We start from the raw sequence: 15,682 nt of genomic DNA on the forward strand, positions 1-15,682 counted from the left end.
TTTTTTATTTTAGCAACTCTGATAGATGTGTAGTAACACCTCATTGTGGTTTTCATTTGCATTTTCCTAATGGCTAATGGTGTTGAACATCTTTTCAGTTGCTTACTTGCCATCTGTTTATCCTCTTTGGCAAAATATCTGTTCATGTTCTGCCCACTTTCTAATTGGATTGTTTTGCTGCTATTGTTGCTTACTGTTGAGCTTTGAGTGTTTGTATAGATCCTAAATACTAGGCCTTTGTAAGAGAGGTGGCTTACAAATGGTTTCTTCCTCTGTAACTTGTTTTCCGACCTCTTTACAAGGTCTGTCACAGGGCAAGCATTTCATTTTGCTGACATCCAATTGATCAAATTTTCCATTTACGCTTTTGATCCATTTGAATTCAAATCTAAGACCTCTTTGCCTATGTCTAGATCCCAAAGATTTTCTATTTTTCTCTAAAAATTTTATAGTTTTACAATTTACGTTTAGGTCCACGACCCATTTTGAGTTGATTTTTACACAAGGTGTGGAGTTTAGATCAAGACTGACTTTTTTTCTTTTGTCTCTGAGTGTCCCATAGTTGCAGCACCATTTGTTGAAAAGGCTACCCCCCACCTACACTGAATGGATTCGCATCTTTGTCAAATACCAAGTAGGCCTATTTGCGTGGGTCTGTTCCTGGGTCCCTTATTCCGTCCCATCGATCTCTGCGTACCCCGCCCCCATACCACACTGTCTAGACTACTGTAACTATATACTAAGGAGAGACTGATTCCTCCCACTTCTAGTCTTTTTTCAAAACTGTTTCCGCTATTCTAGTTCCTCTGCCTTTCCTAATAAATTGTAGAATAATCTTGTCTACACCTACAAGAAATCTTGCTGAGATTTTAATAGGAATTGCATGAAACCTGTATACCAGCTTGAGGGGAACTGATATCTTTGCCACAAACATGGTGTATCGCTCCATTGATTTCGATCTTCTTTGATTTCTTTCATTGCCATTTTGTGGTTTTCAGCATGCAAGTCCTACAGGTGTTTTGTTAGATTTATGATGAAGCATTTCACTTTTTTCAGTGCAAACGGTATTGTATTTTTAGTTTTGTTGTCCAACTGTTCAATGCTAGTTTATTAGAAATATAACTGATTGGGGGCACCGGGGCACCTGGATGGTTCAGTCGGCTGAGCATCTGACTCTTGGTTTTGGCTCAGGCCATGATCTCAGGATCTTGAGATGGAGCCCCACATCGGGCTCCACGCTCAGCAGGGTGTCTGCTTGAGATTCTCTTCCTCTCCCACTGCCCTTCCCCTGCTTGTGCTCTCTCTCTCTCTCTCTCTCAAATAAATAAATAAATAAATCTTTAAAAAAATTGATTGGGGCGCCTGGGTGGCTCAGTTGGTCGAGCATCTGACCCTTGGTTTCAGCTCAGGTCATGATCTCAAGGGTCATAAGATCGAGCCCTGAGTCAGGCTCCGCACTCAGTGGGGAGTCTGCTTGAAGATTCTCTGCCCCTCCCCCCATTCACACGCACTTAGACGCTCTGTAAAGTCAATAAATCTTTAAAAAAAGAAATATAATTGATTTTTGTGGTTTTTCTCTTGTATACCAAGACTGTACTGAACTCGTATATTAGGTCTAGGCATTTTTTGGTAGATCTCTTGGATTTTTCTACATAGGCAATCATGTCATCTGCAAATAAGTATGGTTTACTTCTTCCTTTCCAATCTGTATGCCTTTTTTTACTTTTCATGCTTTACTGTACAGGCGAGAACTTCCAGCACGGTGCTAAGAATGGTGTTCCCAGTCTCAGGGGGAAACATTCAGTTGTGATACCACCTGCTGGGGGCAGGGGTCCCGGCTCCCCATGTGACCTCCACTGCCACTCGGGAATGGGTGGAGCTTGTTACTGTTCCAGCAAAGTGACAATCCCGGCTCCCTACTCTGCTATCACCGTAGTTGGTGAGGTGCCTCATGACAGCCTGGTGAGGTGAATCTAAGCTTGCATGAGTGGGGGGTCAAACTGTTGGTTTGTTTTCTGTGATGCATGACTATCGAGAGCAGTTATTGCTAAGTTTTCTGTCTTGGTAGGCTGCCCCTTTCCTGGTCTTTTGGCTACAGAGAGCAGACTTTTGGTGGGGGGCGGTGTGTGTGTGTGTGTGTGTGTGTGTGTGTGTGTGTGTGTGTGTGTGTATGCGCGTGCGCACGCCTTTTGGTATTGCTGGGTTGCTGACGTCTTCATTTCCAAACCAGGATGCACTAGACAAAAACGACTCACCAATGTGCTGTCTCTTGGTCCCTGATCAGCCTACTGTCTTCTGTCTACCTTTCAGCATCTTCTTACGCTTGCGTTATGTCTAATGTTCCAGGATTTTAATTGTACTTAGCAGAAAGAATAGGGAGAAGTATGTCTACTCCATCTTCCCAGAAGTGGTAGGCCCAATTATTTGGTTTTTGATCGTCTTCCCACCCATACCAGAACTTCAGCTTCATGAATACAGGAGCTTTGTTTTGTTCACTGCTATATCCTTAGGACCTAGAACAGTGCCTGGCACACAGGAGGTGCTCAGTAAATATTTGTAGAATGAAGAAATACAGACACAATAAAAACAGACTGAACAAACAGATATCAAAACACTGTACTGGTTTTCATGTGGTTGGGGGGCTCAGGGTTGCATCCACGAGTCTCCATCCTCCCTGCTGTGCTTCATCCCAACACCCCTCTGGGCACCCCCCGCAGGGCACAGTTTGAAAACCTCGAGGCTATAACACCTGTTGGTGTTTGCAGCTTTGCACTTCTGAGCGGGTGCAGTGAGGTACGTGGGTGGTCGGCCTGGCTTTTGGAGCCAAGAGCAGAGTGGACACTGTGGGGAGGAAAGGGGAGGGTGACAGGCTGGACAGAGGGGCTGTCAAACACTTTGTCCTCTGGGAGCTGCAGGGCAGGGCAGGGCAGGGGGGATGCTGGGGCCAGATTCAGAGATGCACAGAAGCCACCTTACAATCCGCTACAGGCCCTGCTCGGTGGGAAGACTGTTAACTGACCCCCGAGGGAGGCAGCCCTAGTCCTCATTTAGGACAGATAGACAGAGAGTCACGGTGCAGGACAGGACACAAATACTCGGTCCAGGCCACGCTCAGTGCCCCAGAGCCGATGGGATCAGGAGCTGACGATGGCAGGTACTGGGGGCCCAGCCAGTCCAGCCATGGCCAGCAGGTACCCTTGGGCAGCCATGCCTCTCCTTCCCCTCCCTGGTCTTAGACAAAGGGAGGCCAGAGCCCCCTGCCTTGGGGGACATGAGAAAGAGGGAGAGCTTCCAGCTTCCTGCTGACCACTCAGCCTCTCAGCAGTGACATCAGCAAACACACCCTCTCCAGGGGTGTGTTTGGGGGCCAAGGTCCTTCGATGGTCACGGCAGCAGAATCCCCTCACCCCTGAGGGATCGATCCGCTGAAAGGCCAGCTAAGGCCTACAGAGAGGGCAGGGCGGCCTAGGATCCTGAGAGAGGGAAGAGGCTAGCCTTCTGTTTCCAGGGTTGTGGAGACTGGAAGGGGGCAAAGGGGAACAGCAGTGAGGCCATCGACTTCACACAGGTAGGGTCTCAGAGGCGAACAGAGAGGCACCACCCCCCTCGGTACTGGCCCAACCTGCTACTCTTTGCTGTGTAACCTGTGCCAAACTGCTTAACCTCTCTGGGCTTCTAGCTCTTATAAAGCTCCAACTCCCTGATGCTCTCCTACCCCCAGTCTGTGGACTGAATGCTCAGGACTGGGGTTTCATTGTGTGTGTTGTGGTAGGAGGGGCCCTTTTTAAAATCTTTCTCCATTTTGATCAAATTCAACAGAAGGACAAAGTGACTAGCTTGCCACGTTCCCGCCATTGCCAGGAAAACTGCTAGGCTGACCTTCCACGCCGGGTTCACAACTCAAACTCCTGCAGGGTCCGGTGGATGATGATGCGGGGAAAGTGCAAGGCAACAGGGAGTGGTGGAGACAGGAGTGACCCAGAGAGCAGGTGCCCCATCTAAGAGACAGCCACCACTCAGCTCCAGCTCCTGCAGCCATGTGGCAAGGCCGGGTTGGCAAGGACATAGCTTCTGATGGGCAAGAGAAGCCCCGAACTTGGATTTTTATGTAAAATGTTTACCTTTTTTAGATGTTAAAAACAAATACATCTTTTATTTTTTTTAAACATTGTAATTTTTAATAGTTTTTTTTTTTAGATTTGTGTGTTTGAGAGAGAGAGAGAGAGAGAGAGAGAGAGAGCTCAAGCAAGCATGAGCAGGGGGGAGGGCAGAGGGAGAAGCAGGCTTCCCCCCGAGCAGGGAGCCCGATGCAGGGCTCGATCCCAGGACCCCTTGATCATGATCTGAGCCGAAGGGAGATGCTTAACCAATTGAGCCACCCAGGCACCCAAAAACATCTTTTATCTAACACTGTGGCAAGTGACACAAAACACCTAGGGGCCCTGGGCTGCATGCAGTTTGCAGCCCCTGGACTAACTGTGCAACCGGGCCTTGCTCTTTCTGAGGCTGTGTCCTGGTCCCTGACCTGGGCATGGTAACCCCTCTGTGGGAGTTAGCACGGCAAGACAAGACAGCTCGGGGAGCTGAGACACAGAGCCGGGGGGGAAAAAGGCAGGCAGGAGGCCTGGAGGGTCCCCGGGCTCAGGCGAGGATGGGGTTCCAAGGCTTAGGGCCAAAGTGGGGAGTTGGGCAGGGACGGGAGGGCACGGCCAGGGCAGGTGGAGCCCAGAGCACAGATGGCAAGGGGCTGCCTGCACGTGCACCGGGTGTCATTGCATGGACATTCGGGGCACGTACCTCCCAGCAAGTGAGAACAGCATTACCAAAGGCTCAATGTCATTGTCCCCACTTAGAATCACCGCCACTTAGGAGCACTTACTGTGTACTAAGCGCGTTAAGAGCTTGGTCCCACGTAGTCCCTCCGACAACCCTGTGAAACACGCATTACTACTACCTACCCCAGAGATGAATACACTGAGAGGCTGGGTTGCTCGCCTCTAACAGGAACATTCGTGGAGCACATCCTCTGTGCTAAGCACCTCACGCACCTTATTCCACACGGTCCTCATTGTAGCTCCTCCTCAGAGATGCCCCCACCCAGAGCCTCACCTCCTAAGGTTCATGCTTCGTGCGGCCCCTTCACCTTGAATGTGGCCCATCACTTGCTCTCGACCAACAGAATGCATCAGAAGTGACAGCGTGACTCCTGAGGCAAGGTCATAAAATAAATTTGTAGCTTCTGCTCGGATCTCTTGGAATGCTTGCTGCCAGCAAGAAGCCGCTCCTGCTGACAGCCTAGCTGAGCCCCCAGCCCCCAGAGGGTACCCACAGCCAGTGCTGGGAGGGGCCAGCTAGGACACCCTGCCCGGCCACGCCCCAGATGATGCCACCCTGGCCAACATCCCACTGAAGCGTCAGGGAAGACCCTGAGCAAGGACAACCTAGCTAAGCCCGGTCAACCCACTACACCATAAGAGAAAATAACACATTTTTGTTTTAGGGTGATGTGTTCTAAATGAAGAGAACACTGACACACTACTTGCAAGAGCCCCATAAGTAGAAACTCAGGCCATCCCCATTTTACAGATGAGGATACTGAGGCATGGGGAGGCTGAGTGACCTGGTGCAAGTCCATGGCTGGCGAGGGTCGGGGTGGGGGTCTGCTCCCAAGCTGTCTGATTCCTCTGGTGTCAACCACACCTCCACACTGCCGGCCCACAGTGGCCCAGCCATGCACGTCAGGGTAAGGTTTGAGCCAGGCTGTCTGATTCCCAACCAAGGAACCTTCTCCTTCCTGTGCAGGTGTCCCTCCCAGAAGCTGGTGCCCAACTTCAGCTGGGCATCTCTGATCCCCCAACCTCCCAAGCCCCCGAGGCCTGTTTTGCTCTGCTGGGCGGGGAGACAGAGGCCGACAATGTCTGGCCTCAAAGCTGGTCTCCTCTCTGGTGCCTGGGGTGGGGACAGGGGTGGTGTAGGGGCCAGAATTTTGACAAATGGCCTCACACATATTAAACAAGAGAAATGACACTGCACAGCCCTGGCAAGGCCCCAAAAGCAAGGGATGAAAAATGGGGCTGATCCATCTTGCAGGCTTCGGTGACAAGAAGAAATGGATCAGCCCTAATAGGGGCCGCACGTTGGGCTCCGGCCTTAAATAAGTCAAATGAAAATGAGGCCAGCCCCAAGGGAGGAGGAGAGCAGGGCAGGCGGCCCCCGGCTTTCAGGGAAAGAAAGGTTCCTGTGGCCGACACCAGCAGGCTGGGTTTTAGATGCTGAGTGCCAGGGTGGAGAACTAGGGGCTTCTAGAGAGGCCTATGGAAGGAGGAGGCTCAGAATCCTATTACCACTTAAGGCTATGGGACCCTGGGTGGGTGACCCAACCTTTCTGAGCCTTGGTTTTCACACATGCAACATGCGGGTTTTGCATATATTAAGTTCATATTAATAATGGTAATATTAGAAGGGCTAGAGCCTGGGGCGTCTGGGTGGCTCAGTCAGTTAAGCGCCAGACTCTTGATTTTGGTTCAGGTCATGATCTCAGGATCAAGAGATCAAGCCCCACATTGGGCTCCGCCCTCGTACTTAGTGTGAGTCTACTTGAGATCCTCTCTCTACCTCTCCCTCTGCCCTTCCCCCTGCTTGTGTGCTCTCTAAATAAATAAATCTTTTAATAAAAAGGGCTGAAGTTTAAGAGCCCTTATGTGTCAAACAGGGTGCTAAGCACATCTACAAACTGTCTTTGTATTACCCCATTCTCAGAGAGACACAGTACAGAGGTTGAGGGTGCGGGCTCCAAGGCCAGCCCGCCTGGGTTCAGATCCCCGCTCTGCCGCTCAGCAGTCAGATAGCCTGGATAAGCGACTTGAGTTCCCTGTGCCTCAGTTTCCTCTCCAGGAAGTACCCACCCCATAGCATTGTTACGATGACAATATACCAGTGCTCAATACACAGCAGAGATTATTACACACGTGCTCAACACTCCAAGATGTTCATTCCTTTCCTTTGTCCCCTTCTCTAGCTCAGAGGACCAACTTCCAAGGTCAAGAGCTCAGGCAAGAACTGCTAGAAGGAGGGAAGCATTGGATAAAATGGAACCAGAGCCTTAGCTGGTTTCCCTGCGGTCTTTCCACTTCAAACGATCAGGGGTGGTATTGGAGGGTCCAGGTCGCTTTAAGGCAGATGACTTTACAGGGGTGGGGCCAAGGAGAGAGTAGGAAGGGGCTTACATCAGCAGGAGTCCCCACTGGTCTGAAAGGGGGCTCTTTCTGAGTTGGAGCCCTTTCTGCTCCACTCTGACCATCTTCCTCCAAAGTCTCTGTACCTGCTGTCCCCCTGCCCAGCACACTATCTTATTCCCTCCTCCACCAGTCTGCCTGACCACATTTTCCCCAGAGGACCCTCCCTGCCCGAAGCTGGGTCTATGACCCCCCCCAATCCACATGATAGCTTGTTTACTTGTCTCAATTGCCTGTTACAACAGTGTCTTGGCCACTGCTGTGCCCCCAGCACCTAGGAGAGTGGCTGTCCCCAAGTAAGCATTCGGTAAATGCCTGTAAAATGACTAAGTGGATAAATGGTCCCCAGCCACCAGAAGCAGACCTGCAGACCCTGGACATCTGTGGTCACTGTCTTTCCAGCATGCACTCCTTCTTCTGATGACCCCCCCCCCACTCCCAATTTTCCACTGGGGGCCTCTCCTCCTCCTCCCTTTGTCCAAGGGTTTGGGTGGGGTCAATCCCTCCTCCTTGACCTTGTAATCAAGTCAGACCAATTAGAGCAGTCCAGTCTCCTCAGGGTCTAAATCATTGGTCATGGGATGGACACATGACTTAAGCTAATCCAATGAAAGCCTTAACCAGGATTGGCTGGAAATATTGGGAAGAGGCCCCATCTCTCTGCTGGTGTTGCTACATTTGTAAAATGTGAGCCTAGACCTGGGCTTGGTGACCATCTTTGCTTAGGGAAAAGTTGCTTGTGAATGAAGCCAACCAACACAAAGGGAACAGAGACAGGAAAGTGGGGAGGGGAGACTGCCTCAGCTACTGATGAATCACCTGATCACCTGGATCCAGCTGTGCCTGAAGCAGACATTCTGGTAGCTCACCCAGCATCCATCCCACCCACTTGCCATTTGTGAGCTTTTGGCTCACTCCTGACTCCAGAGATGAGTGTGGGCAAGCTGAGCCAATAAGCTCATGACATTCCCTCAGCTGTGGTGATGATTCAGGAGAGAGAAAATGACCTAAGTTGGGCTCATCAGAAGGAGGCTTGGGACTTTAGTCAATGTTGGGAAAAGAGAGGCCCTTTCTTCCCCTGTATGTGAAGGAAGAAGCAGTAGCCTCAGGAGCAGCTTTCTCACCACCAGGAGGGAAGCCCTCCCAGGGACAGGGTTAACATGTGCAGATGATCCTTGCGGAAGAGCAATCAGTCCTAATGACGTCAGAGACTCTGGATCAAACGGACCCTGAAGTCCACAACACAACTGCCCCTTCCACTTACAGGAACCAGCGTGTTTCCGTATTGCTTGGAGTGACGGGGATGGACTTTTCTGTTACAACACAAGGCACCCTAGCTGATCCTCCTGGACTTTTCTGTTACTTGAGCTAATACACATTCTGTGTTTCCTTACACATCGGAGTCTATTGCCGATCCTGCCTTTCTTTGCACATCTAGCCTAGCGGACCTCCCAGGGCCCCGACGGCCTGCCAGCTTCTTTCTCCCCCTTCCAGAGTGGCCTGTGTGGCAGGGTCGGCAAACTTTCTCTCTAAAGGGCCGGGTAGTAAATATTTTAGGCTTTGTGGGCCACTGAGTGTCGGTCACAACCACAACTCTGCTGTTGTAGCAGGAAAGTAGCCACAGACAACAGTAAACCTAAGTGTGGCTCTGTCCCAACAAAACTTGATTTACGGACACTGAAATTTGAATTCCGCATAATTTTCACACATCGCAAGATGTTATTCTTCTTTTGGTTTATTTTCCAGCATTTCAACGTGTAAAAACCATCCTTAGGTTGAGGGCTGCATAAAAACAGGCGGTGGGCCACATTTGGCCCACGGGCCATAGTTGGCCAACCCCAGCATTAGGGTCTCAAAGTGCCTTTGGACGCCGGGCTAGCTACCTTTGCCTTCTTCTGCCCTTCTTCCCCGAGCTGGGCCAAGCTGCTAAAGTCCCAGCATGCTGGAGGTCAAAGCCACTTACCAGAAAGACCACCCGTAGTCCCAGGAGTGGGGTCTCCAGTCTTCAGGGCCGAGGCTCACAGTGACCTGGAATACTTGCGTGTACATCATGTGGGCTACCATTCCCAGGAGGCCTGTGGGGGGAGCAGAACAAGGGGTCAGGAAGCCAGGTGGGGCTCTGTCCCCCTTTGTCCCGTGGGCCTGTTAGTGTTGGGGGACAGCGTGGAAGGAGAAGGGCCATCGGCAGGACCGGAGCAGGGAAGCCAGAGGAGGGCACTTTTCTCAGCCAGCCAAGGAGCTTGAGTTTGAGCGAGAGGGCCAAAGGCAGGCCTGGAGAAATTAAACAAGGGAGACACAGAGTCAGATCTGGGCACAGATGGACACGCTTTTTCTGTTAAGTACCAGATACGTAGATACTTTATGCTCTGTGGTCCATGCAGCGTCTGTTGCAACTACTTCTCCACTGCTGGAGAGCCATAGACAGTACATAAATGGATGAGTATGGCTGTGTACCAATAAAACTTTATTTACAAAAACAAGCACTGGGCCAGAGTTAGCCCATGGGCTATAGTTTGCTGATGCCTATATTAGAAGGTCATTTGGGAGAAGCAGCCTAGAGGGTATTTTTCAAACTGTAGATCTGGATTCACTAGACTAGTGGGTCATGAAATCAACTTCACTGATTGCCAGCAGTAAAAAAAAAAAAAAAAAAGCAATAAGAATGGAATGGAATAGAATAGGCATATCTGATACCATCAAGTATAACAAGAGTGAATATTGTTTTATGAAACTTTTCAGTTCTATGCATATGTCTGTGTGTGTGGTGACTGAAACATGAAATGATTTTCTATGGCTCATGGTCAAAAATCTTTGAGCCCACTGGCTGGGAAGACTGGGAATCCTCTTTCACCACGTTTTCGCCATGTGGCGCTGGGCAAAGCTTCACTCTCCGAGCTTCATTCAAATCTCTGAACCCTAAGATAAGGACTGTGACTGGTAAGGTGAAGGGTAGGTAAAGGAGGAGAAGCAGCTTCAGTGTTGGTGCCTAGGGGGCATGTAGCAGGATTATTACAACCCTGGGGGCCTTTCTCCGTGTGGACCATGGCATCTGGAGCCCTCATGAACCTAACCCTAAGATAGAGTGATACGATATTGAGGAGGGAAGGGGTAGATAACAAGAAAGGAAAGCAATCATGCTTGTGCACCTGCTGTGGGCTGAGCACCCTGTGTTATTACCTCTTACTTTTCATAACCACCCTCTAAAGTATCATGAGGTACCACAATCAGGACTATGTACCATTGTTCAGGTTGCCCACTGCACATCTCCATAGGGTCCATTCACAATGCAGTCTATGTGCATGGTCCCTCCCTGGAGTTGAAGCAGAACCATGCCTGCAAGGCTGTATATGGCAGCCCTGCGTATGATTGTTCCCATTTCACAGGTGAGAAAACAGGAGCCTAGAGTGGTAAAGCCTGTCCATGGTCACGAAGGGAGTCACTGGTGTCGTTGTGACTGGTGCCCAGATCCAAATGCCCTCAACTCCAGGGCTCTTCCCATGATGCCCAGCATGTGTCTGTCCTCCCCTTGTTGCCCGATCACCCTCTCCCTTCTTCTTGAAGAGGAGGCAAGAAGAAAGATGGAGATAAGGGTAGCAGAGGTGGAGGTTAAGCAGAGACAGAAACAGAGGGGGCGGGGCTCTGCATCCTGGAACCCAGTGTGGGGAGTGGAGGGAGGGGGCCATCCTGTGTTCCCACAGTGTGAAGATAAACGTTTAACAACTGGTTCTCCAGAGGGAAAAGAAAAGCCCTGATCTGTAGCATTTGCCGAGTTCCATGGTGCAACGACTCGCACTATGGCCGATCTCAATCTACCAACGTGATGTCCCCGAAAGCAGAGCACAGCAGAGGCGCTCACAAGCTGGTGCCAACAGGCTCCAGCACACCTCTGGGTCTCACTCCGGTCCCTGGACCCCGGGCCCAAGGGAGACCACGGATGCAGAGGTGGCTGTCTGCGTCTCTGAGCCTGGGTCAGCCCCCCATGGACACTTGTCACTATTCTCCGACCGCAGATGCGGGCTGGCAGGGAGCTCTCAAGTCAGGAAATCCAGGGAGAAATCCAGGCACCACGACAGGTGCCGAGGCCCCCACAGGAGCCTTGTAAAGGTCTAGCCTCCTCCAGGCTGTCCCTGCCAGGCCCGAGTACATCCTAGACTGCATCTTTAGTTGTGCCCTGGCAGGTGGCGCAGAACTGTCCCGGGCTGTCACACCCAACAACAGCATGCTCTCTGGTCCTCTCTGCCCTGGCTCAGTCTATTAGAAGGAGGAGAAGAATGGTGAGCCATATGGAGATCTTATTTTTCTTTACTTGAAAAATTCTGGGTGAACTTGCCAAGAGGTACATAACAGATATACCTTATTCTTTGGAACCGATGCATACGATTCCTTAATAACGAAGTACCATGTTTTATTTATCCAATCAATTGACAGATATATTAAGTTATTTCCAGCTTTTTGCTCTACAAGCAATAATACTGAACACCTTTCCGCAAGTCTTTTTGTGCTTACAAGCAACTATTTCTCCAGAGGGAATAGTAAGAATTGCTGGGCCATAAAGCGTACGTATTTTAAATTTAAGTCAATGTTGGAGATTCGCTCTCCTGCGTGGTAGCTCTGTCTTGTGCTTCTGCCAGCTGTCTGGGAGTCCTTACCCAAATCTTCACCAACACTGGAGATTCTAAAACGTTAAATACTGTCATTCTTTTATGACGCAGAATGACACTTCAACATTGTTTTAAGTTTTGGGTTTCCCTCATTACTAGTGAGCTTGGGCGTTTTTCACGTGTTCATTGACCATTCCTACCACTGTCTGTATCCTTTGTCAATTTCTTCTTTTTTTAAAAAAGAAAAAAATATTTTCCATTATCAACTGGTAGGAATTCTTTATGTATTCTGGATACTAATCCTGTCTGTTGTGTAGACTACCGAGAGTTTAGTGCTTGCCTTTTCCCATGTACTGGACATCTTTTTGTTTTTTAATTAATAGACTTTGGTCTTTAGAGCAGTTTTAGGTTTACAGAAAAAGCAAGGGGAACTTACAGAGAGGTCCCCTGTGCCCCCCAGTCGCCACTCCCACAGTTTCCCATATGATTTACATCTGCCATCAGTGTAGGACGTTTATTACAATTGACAACCCAATACTGATCCAGGATTATTAACTAAAGTATTGACTAAATTAAACTATTAACTTAGTTTACATTAGGGTTTTCTTTGTGTTGTACAGTCTATGGATTTTGATCAATCTTTGGTGACACGTATCCACCATTACTGTGTCGACTCGTTTCACAGCCATAAAAATCCCATGTTCCACCTACTCATCCCTCCCTCCCTCCTGCCTTACTGAACTCCTGGCAACCACTGATCTTTTTACTGCCTTCACCGTTTTGCCTTTTCCAGAATGTCATATAGTTGGAATCATATGGTGTGTAGCCTTCTCAGATCGGCTTCTCTCACTTACTAATATACATGTAAGGTCCCCCCCACGTCTCTTCATGGCTTTTTAGCACCAAATGATGTTCCACTGTCTGGACACATCACACATCACTCACCTGTGGGCCATCTACCTGCTGAAGGACATCTTGGTTCCCTCCAAGTTCTGGTAATTATGGATAAAGCTGCTTTTCTCATACATTTTGGTATTTGATATCGTCAAATTGACCAGGCTTTTCTTTTTCGGTTTTCACTTCCTGTGTCTACTTTTAGAAAAGCAGCACCGTCGGGGGACCTGGGGGACTCAATAGGTTAAACATCTGCCTTTGGCTCAAGTCATGATCTTCAGGGGCTGGGATCAAGCTCCACATCTTCAGGCTCCTGGCTCAGTGGGGAGTCTGCTTCTCCCTCTCCCTCTGCCCCTCCCCCTGCTCTTTCTCTCAAATAAAGAAAAATCTTAAAAAAAAAAAAAGCTTAGAAAAGCAGCACCATAAACACACGGTCTTATATTTTTATATTAATTCACCCAGAATTTATCTTGGTGAATGGTGTTAACTGTTTCTAATGAGTAGCTAATTGTTTTGAATCCTTATAGAATGACCTGTTCTTTCTCCACTGACTTTTTTTTTAAGATTTTATTTATTTATTTATTTATTTATTTATTTATTTATTTATTTATTTATTTATTTATTTGAAAGAGACAGAGTGAGAGAGAGAGCACGAGCAGGGGGAGGGGGAGAAACAGACTCCCCTGCCAAGCAGGGAGCCCGATGCAGGACTTGATCCCAGGACTCTGGGATCATGACCTGAGCCAAAGGCAGTCGCTTAACTGACTGAGCCACCCAGGTGCCCCCCTCCACTGTTTAAAAGACACTGATATTCCAACCCCCACATGTATACGAGTCTGTGTCCTAAGGTCCCTCTGTTCCTGTGTCAATGCCACAGTTTTAGTCCTTCTAACTCACAGGAGAGTCTGTCAGCTGGGAGGACAAGCCTCCCCTCCTCACTGCCCAGTGCTCATTCCCCCTGGAACTGATGCCCTACCCAGAAGCTTTGTGCCTTTGGTGGGGTCCCGATCCCTTCCTGAGCCCCCTCCCCAGTCCCTTTCTGGGGGAGGGGGCCTTGCTCTCCAAACACTCCACTGTTCTAACTTGTTCAGTTCCTTTTGCATCATGCCAGTCCAGATGCTCTCCGAGTTCTGTGACCTCTGGGTGCCTTGGTTTTCTCATCTATAAAATGGGGATATTAGTAGACATAGGTAATTCTAATGAGCATCTACTAAAGAAGGAGTACTTTCATGAGAACAACTACTCCTTGTTTTAGGGCAGTGGGAACATAACGAAGACTCCTCACTAGACCCAGAAGCCAGAGCCAGCCTGTTGGCAGAATAATTAATTTTCCAAGTTGTTAGTTTGAAAAAGCATTGATTTCTCAATCGAATTCCATTTACTCCCAAATACGAAAGGCTGTGCTTTAAGAAAATGACAATTCACTCAAAGATAGGCTGGTGGGAGTCTCTGATTGCATTTTGAAGATTCTCCTTTAAAAACCCGACCCTTGCCCGTGTTTCTGGAAGCACGTCTGTTCTGCAAAGGAGGTCCATGGTAGCATCTGTCATACAAACCCTCCGCAGAAGGAACTGTTTCCGATTCCTCTGAGTGAAAAAGTGACTTTCTGCAGAGTTACTGCACTTCTTAAATTAGCATCAACTAAATGAATGAGGCTTTCCTGCTCTGCGACTGCTGTTTCCTGGCGGGGCCCCACGCTAGGAAACTCACGGCTGTAAACATCGTTTTCCAACTCCTGACACCATAAACGGGAGCCCGAACCCATGACCCATGTGGTGAGGCAGCCATGGCTCCTCCCAGCCCCTGGGGGACTCAGAGAGCACTGGGGGTGACGCTGACCGAGGGGCCAGAGCTGGGTTGGGTGTGATGCCTGCCAGACCCCACAACAGGAAGGGCTGCCATGACTCCCAGCCCTGCCCTCCGCTGGTCAGACCAAAGAAGGGAAGTCAGCTGTCAAGTCCAAAGGGGCTGGCATGCGCCCAGAATTAAGAGACAGTGTTGGGAAGGTCAGAAGCTAAGCCCAGGGTAAAGCAGGGGTGAAACAAAGTGAGAGAGAGTCTATAGTTTCCAGCTCTGTCATTCACCAGCTATGCAACCTTGAGTAGGTGACCTCCCATTTCTATGCCTCAGTTTCCTCAAGTGTAACATAGTAATAATAGCACCTGTCAGAGATTGGTATGAGTATCAGGTGGCTTATACTTGTGAAGCATCTAGAACAGTGCTTGGCAGGAAGGAGGCCCTGTACCAGTGTTTCTTGAATGAATGAATGAATGAACGAATGAATGAATGCCTGAGACTCACCGTATAGGCCCCCTAGATGGCACACTTGCCCAGGGACCAGATCTGTAGCCCCAGCACACAGTAAGTGTTCGATATGTGTCAAATGAAAAGACGACCACGGATGTCAAGGTGTGTGGGGGTGGGGCATAAGGCCGGCTGGTGGAAAGTCCTGGGTCTGGGATATGGGAATGAGCAAGAGCAGGGCCGGATCTGACAACTCGGGAGAGCGAGTCATCCACATGAGCCAATATCCAAGTCATCATTCATTTATTTATCATTCGTTAATTCAATCTGTCAATGAATATTTATCAAATGCTTTTCACATGCCACACATTGGTCTAGTGCTTGAGGGCCACTAACACAGACAGACCAAGGCCCTGCCCTCAAGGCTCTCAGGTTCTAGTGGAGAGATCCAGATGACACCCATAGGTTAATAGGAAAACATCCTGTAGTGAGAGGTGCCATGATGAAAACAAAATAAGACAACGTGACGGAGAGATCCTGGGGGCCGCTCAGACTGGGTGATCAGGGAGGGCCTCTCTGGGGAGGTGATTTTTTTTTTAAAACATTGTATTTATTTATTTGAGAGAGAGAGAGAGAGCATAAGCAGGGGGACAGGCAGAGGGAGAAGCAGACTCCCTGCTGAACAGGGAGACCAAGATGCGCCTGGAT

At 49.2% G+C, this 15,682-nt stretch overlaps 1 protein-coding gene across 10 annotated transcripts in view; it reads right to left on the minus strand.

Moving 5' to 3' along the window:
• The window catches only part of GSG1L (GSG1 like), a 205,212-nt gene that overhangs the window by 30,627 nt on the left and 158,903 nt on the right, over positions 1-15,682 (minus strand). For 5 of the 10 annotated variants that reach the window (XM_027609807.2, XM_027609810.2, XM_027609806.2 and 2 more), the window contains 2 exons: positions 9,199-9,310; positions 4,880-4,930 (listed from right to left, as the gene is read on the minus strand). In XM_027609807.2, the coding sequence (XP_027465608.2) occupies positions 4,880-4,930; positions 9,199-9,310 (163 nt within the window). The remainder of the gene's footprint in view (positions 1-4,879; positions 4,931-9,198; positions 9,311-15,682) is intronic. The other 5 variants (XM_027609812.2, XM_027609808.2, XM_027609816.2 and 2 more) reach the window with 1 other exon arrangement.

This window comes from Zalophus californianus, chromosome 10 (assembly GCF_009762305.2).
Source record: "Zalophus californianus isolate mZalCal1 chromosome 10, mZalCal1.pri.v2, whole genome shotgun sequence".
In the NCBI taxonomy this organism is placed as follows: domain Eukaryota; kingdom Metazoa; phylum Chordata; class Mammalia; order Carnivora; family Otariidae; genus Zalophus; species Zalophus californianus.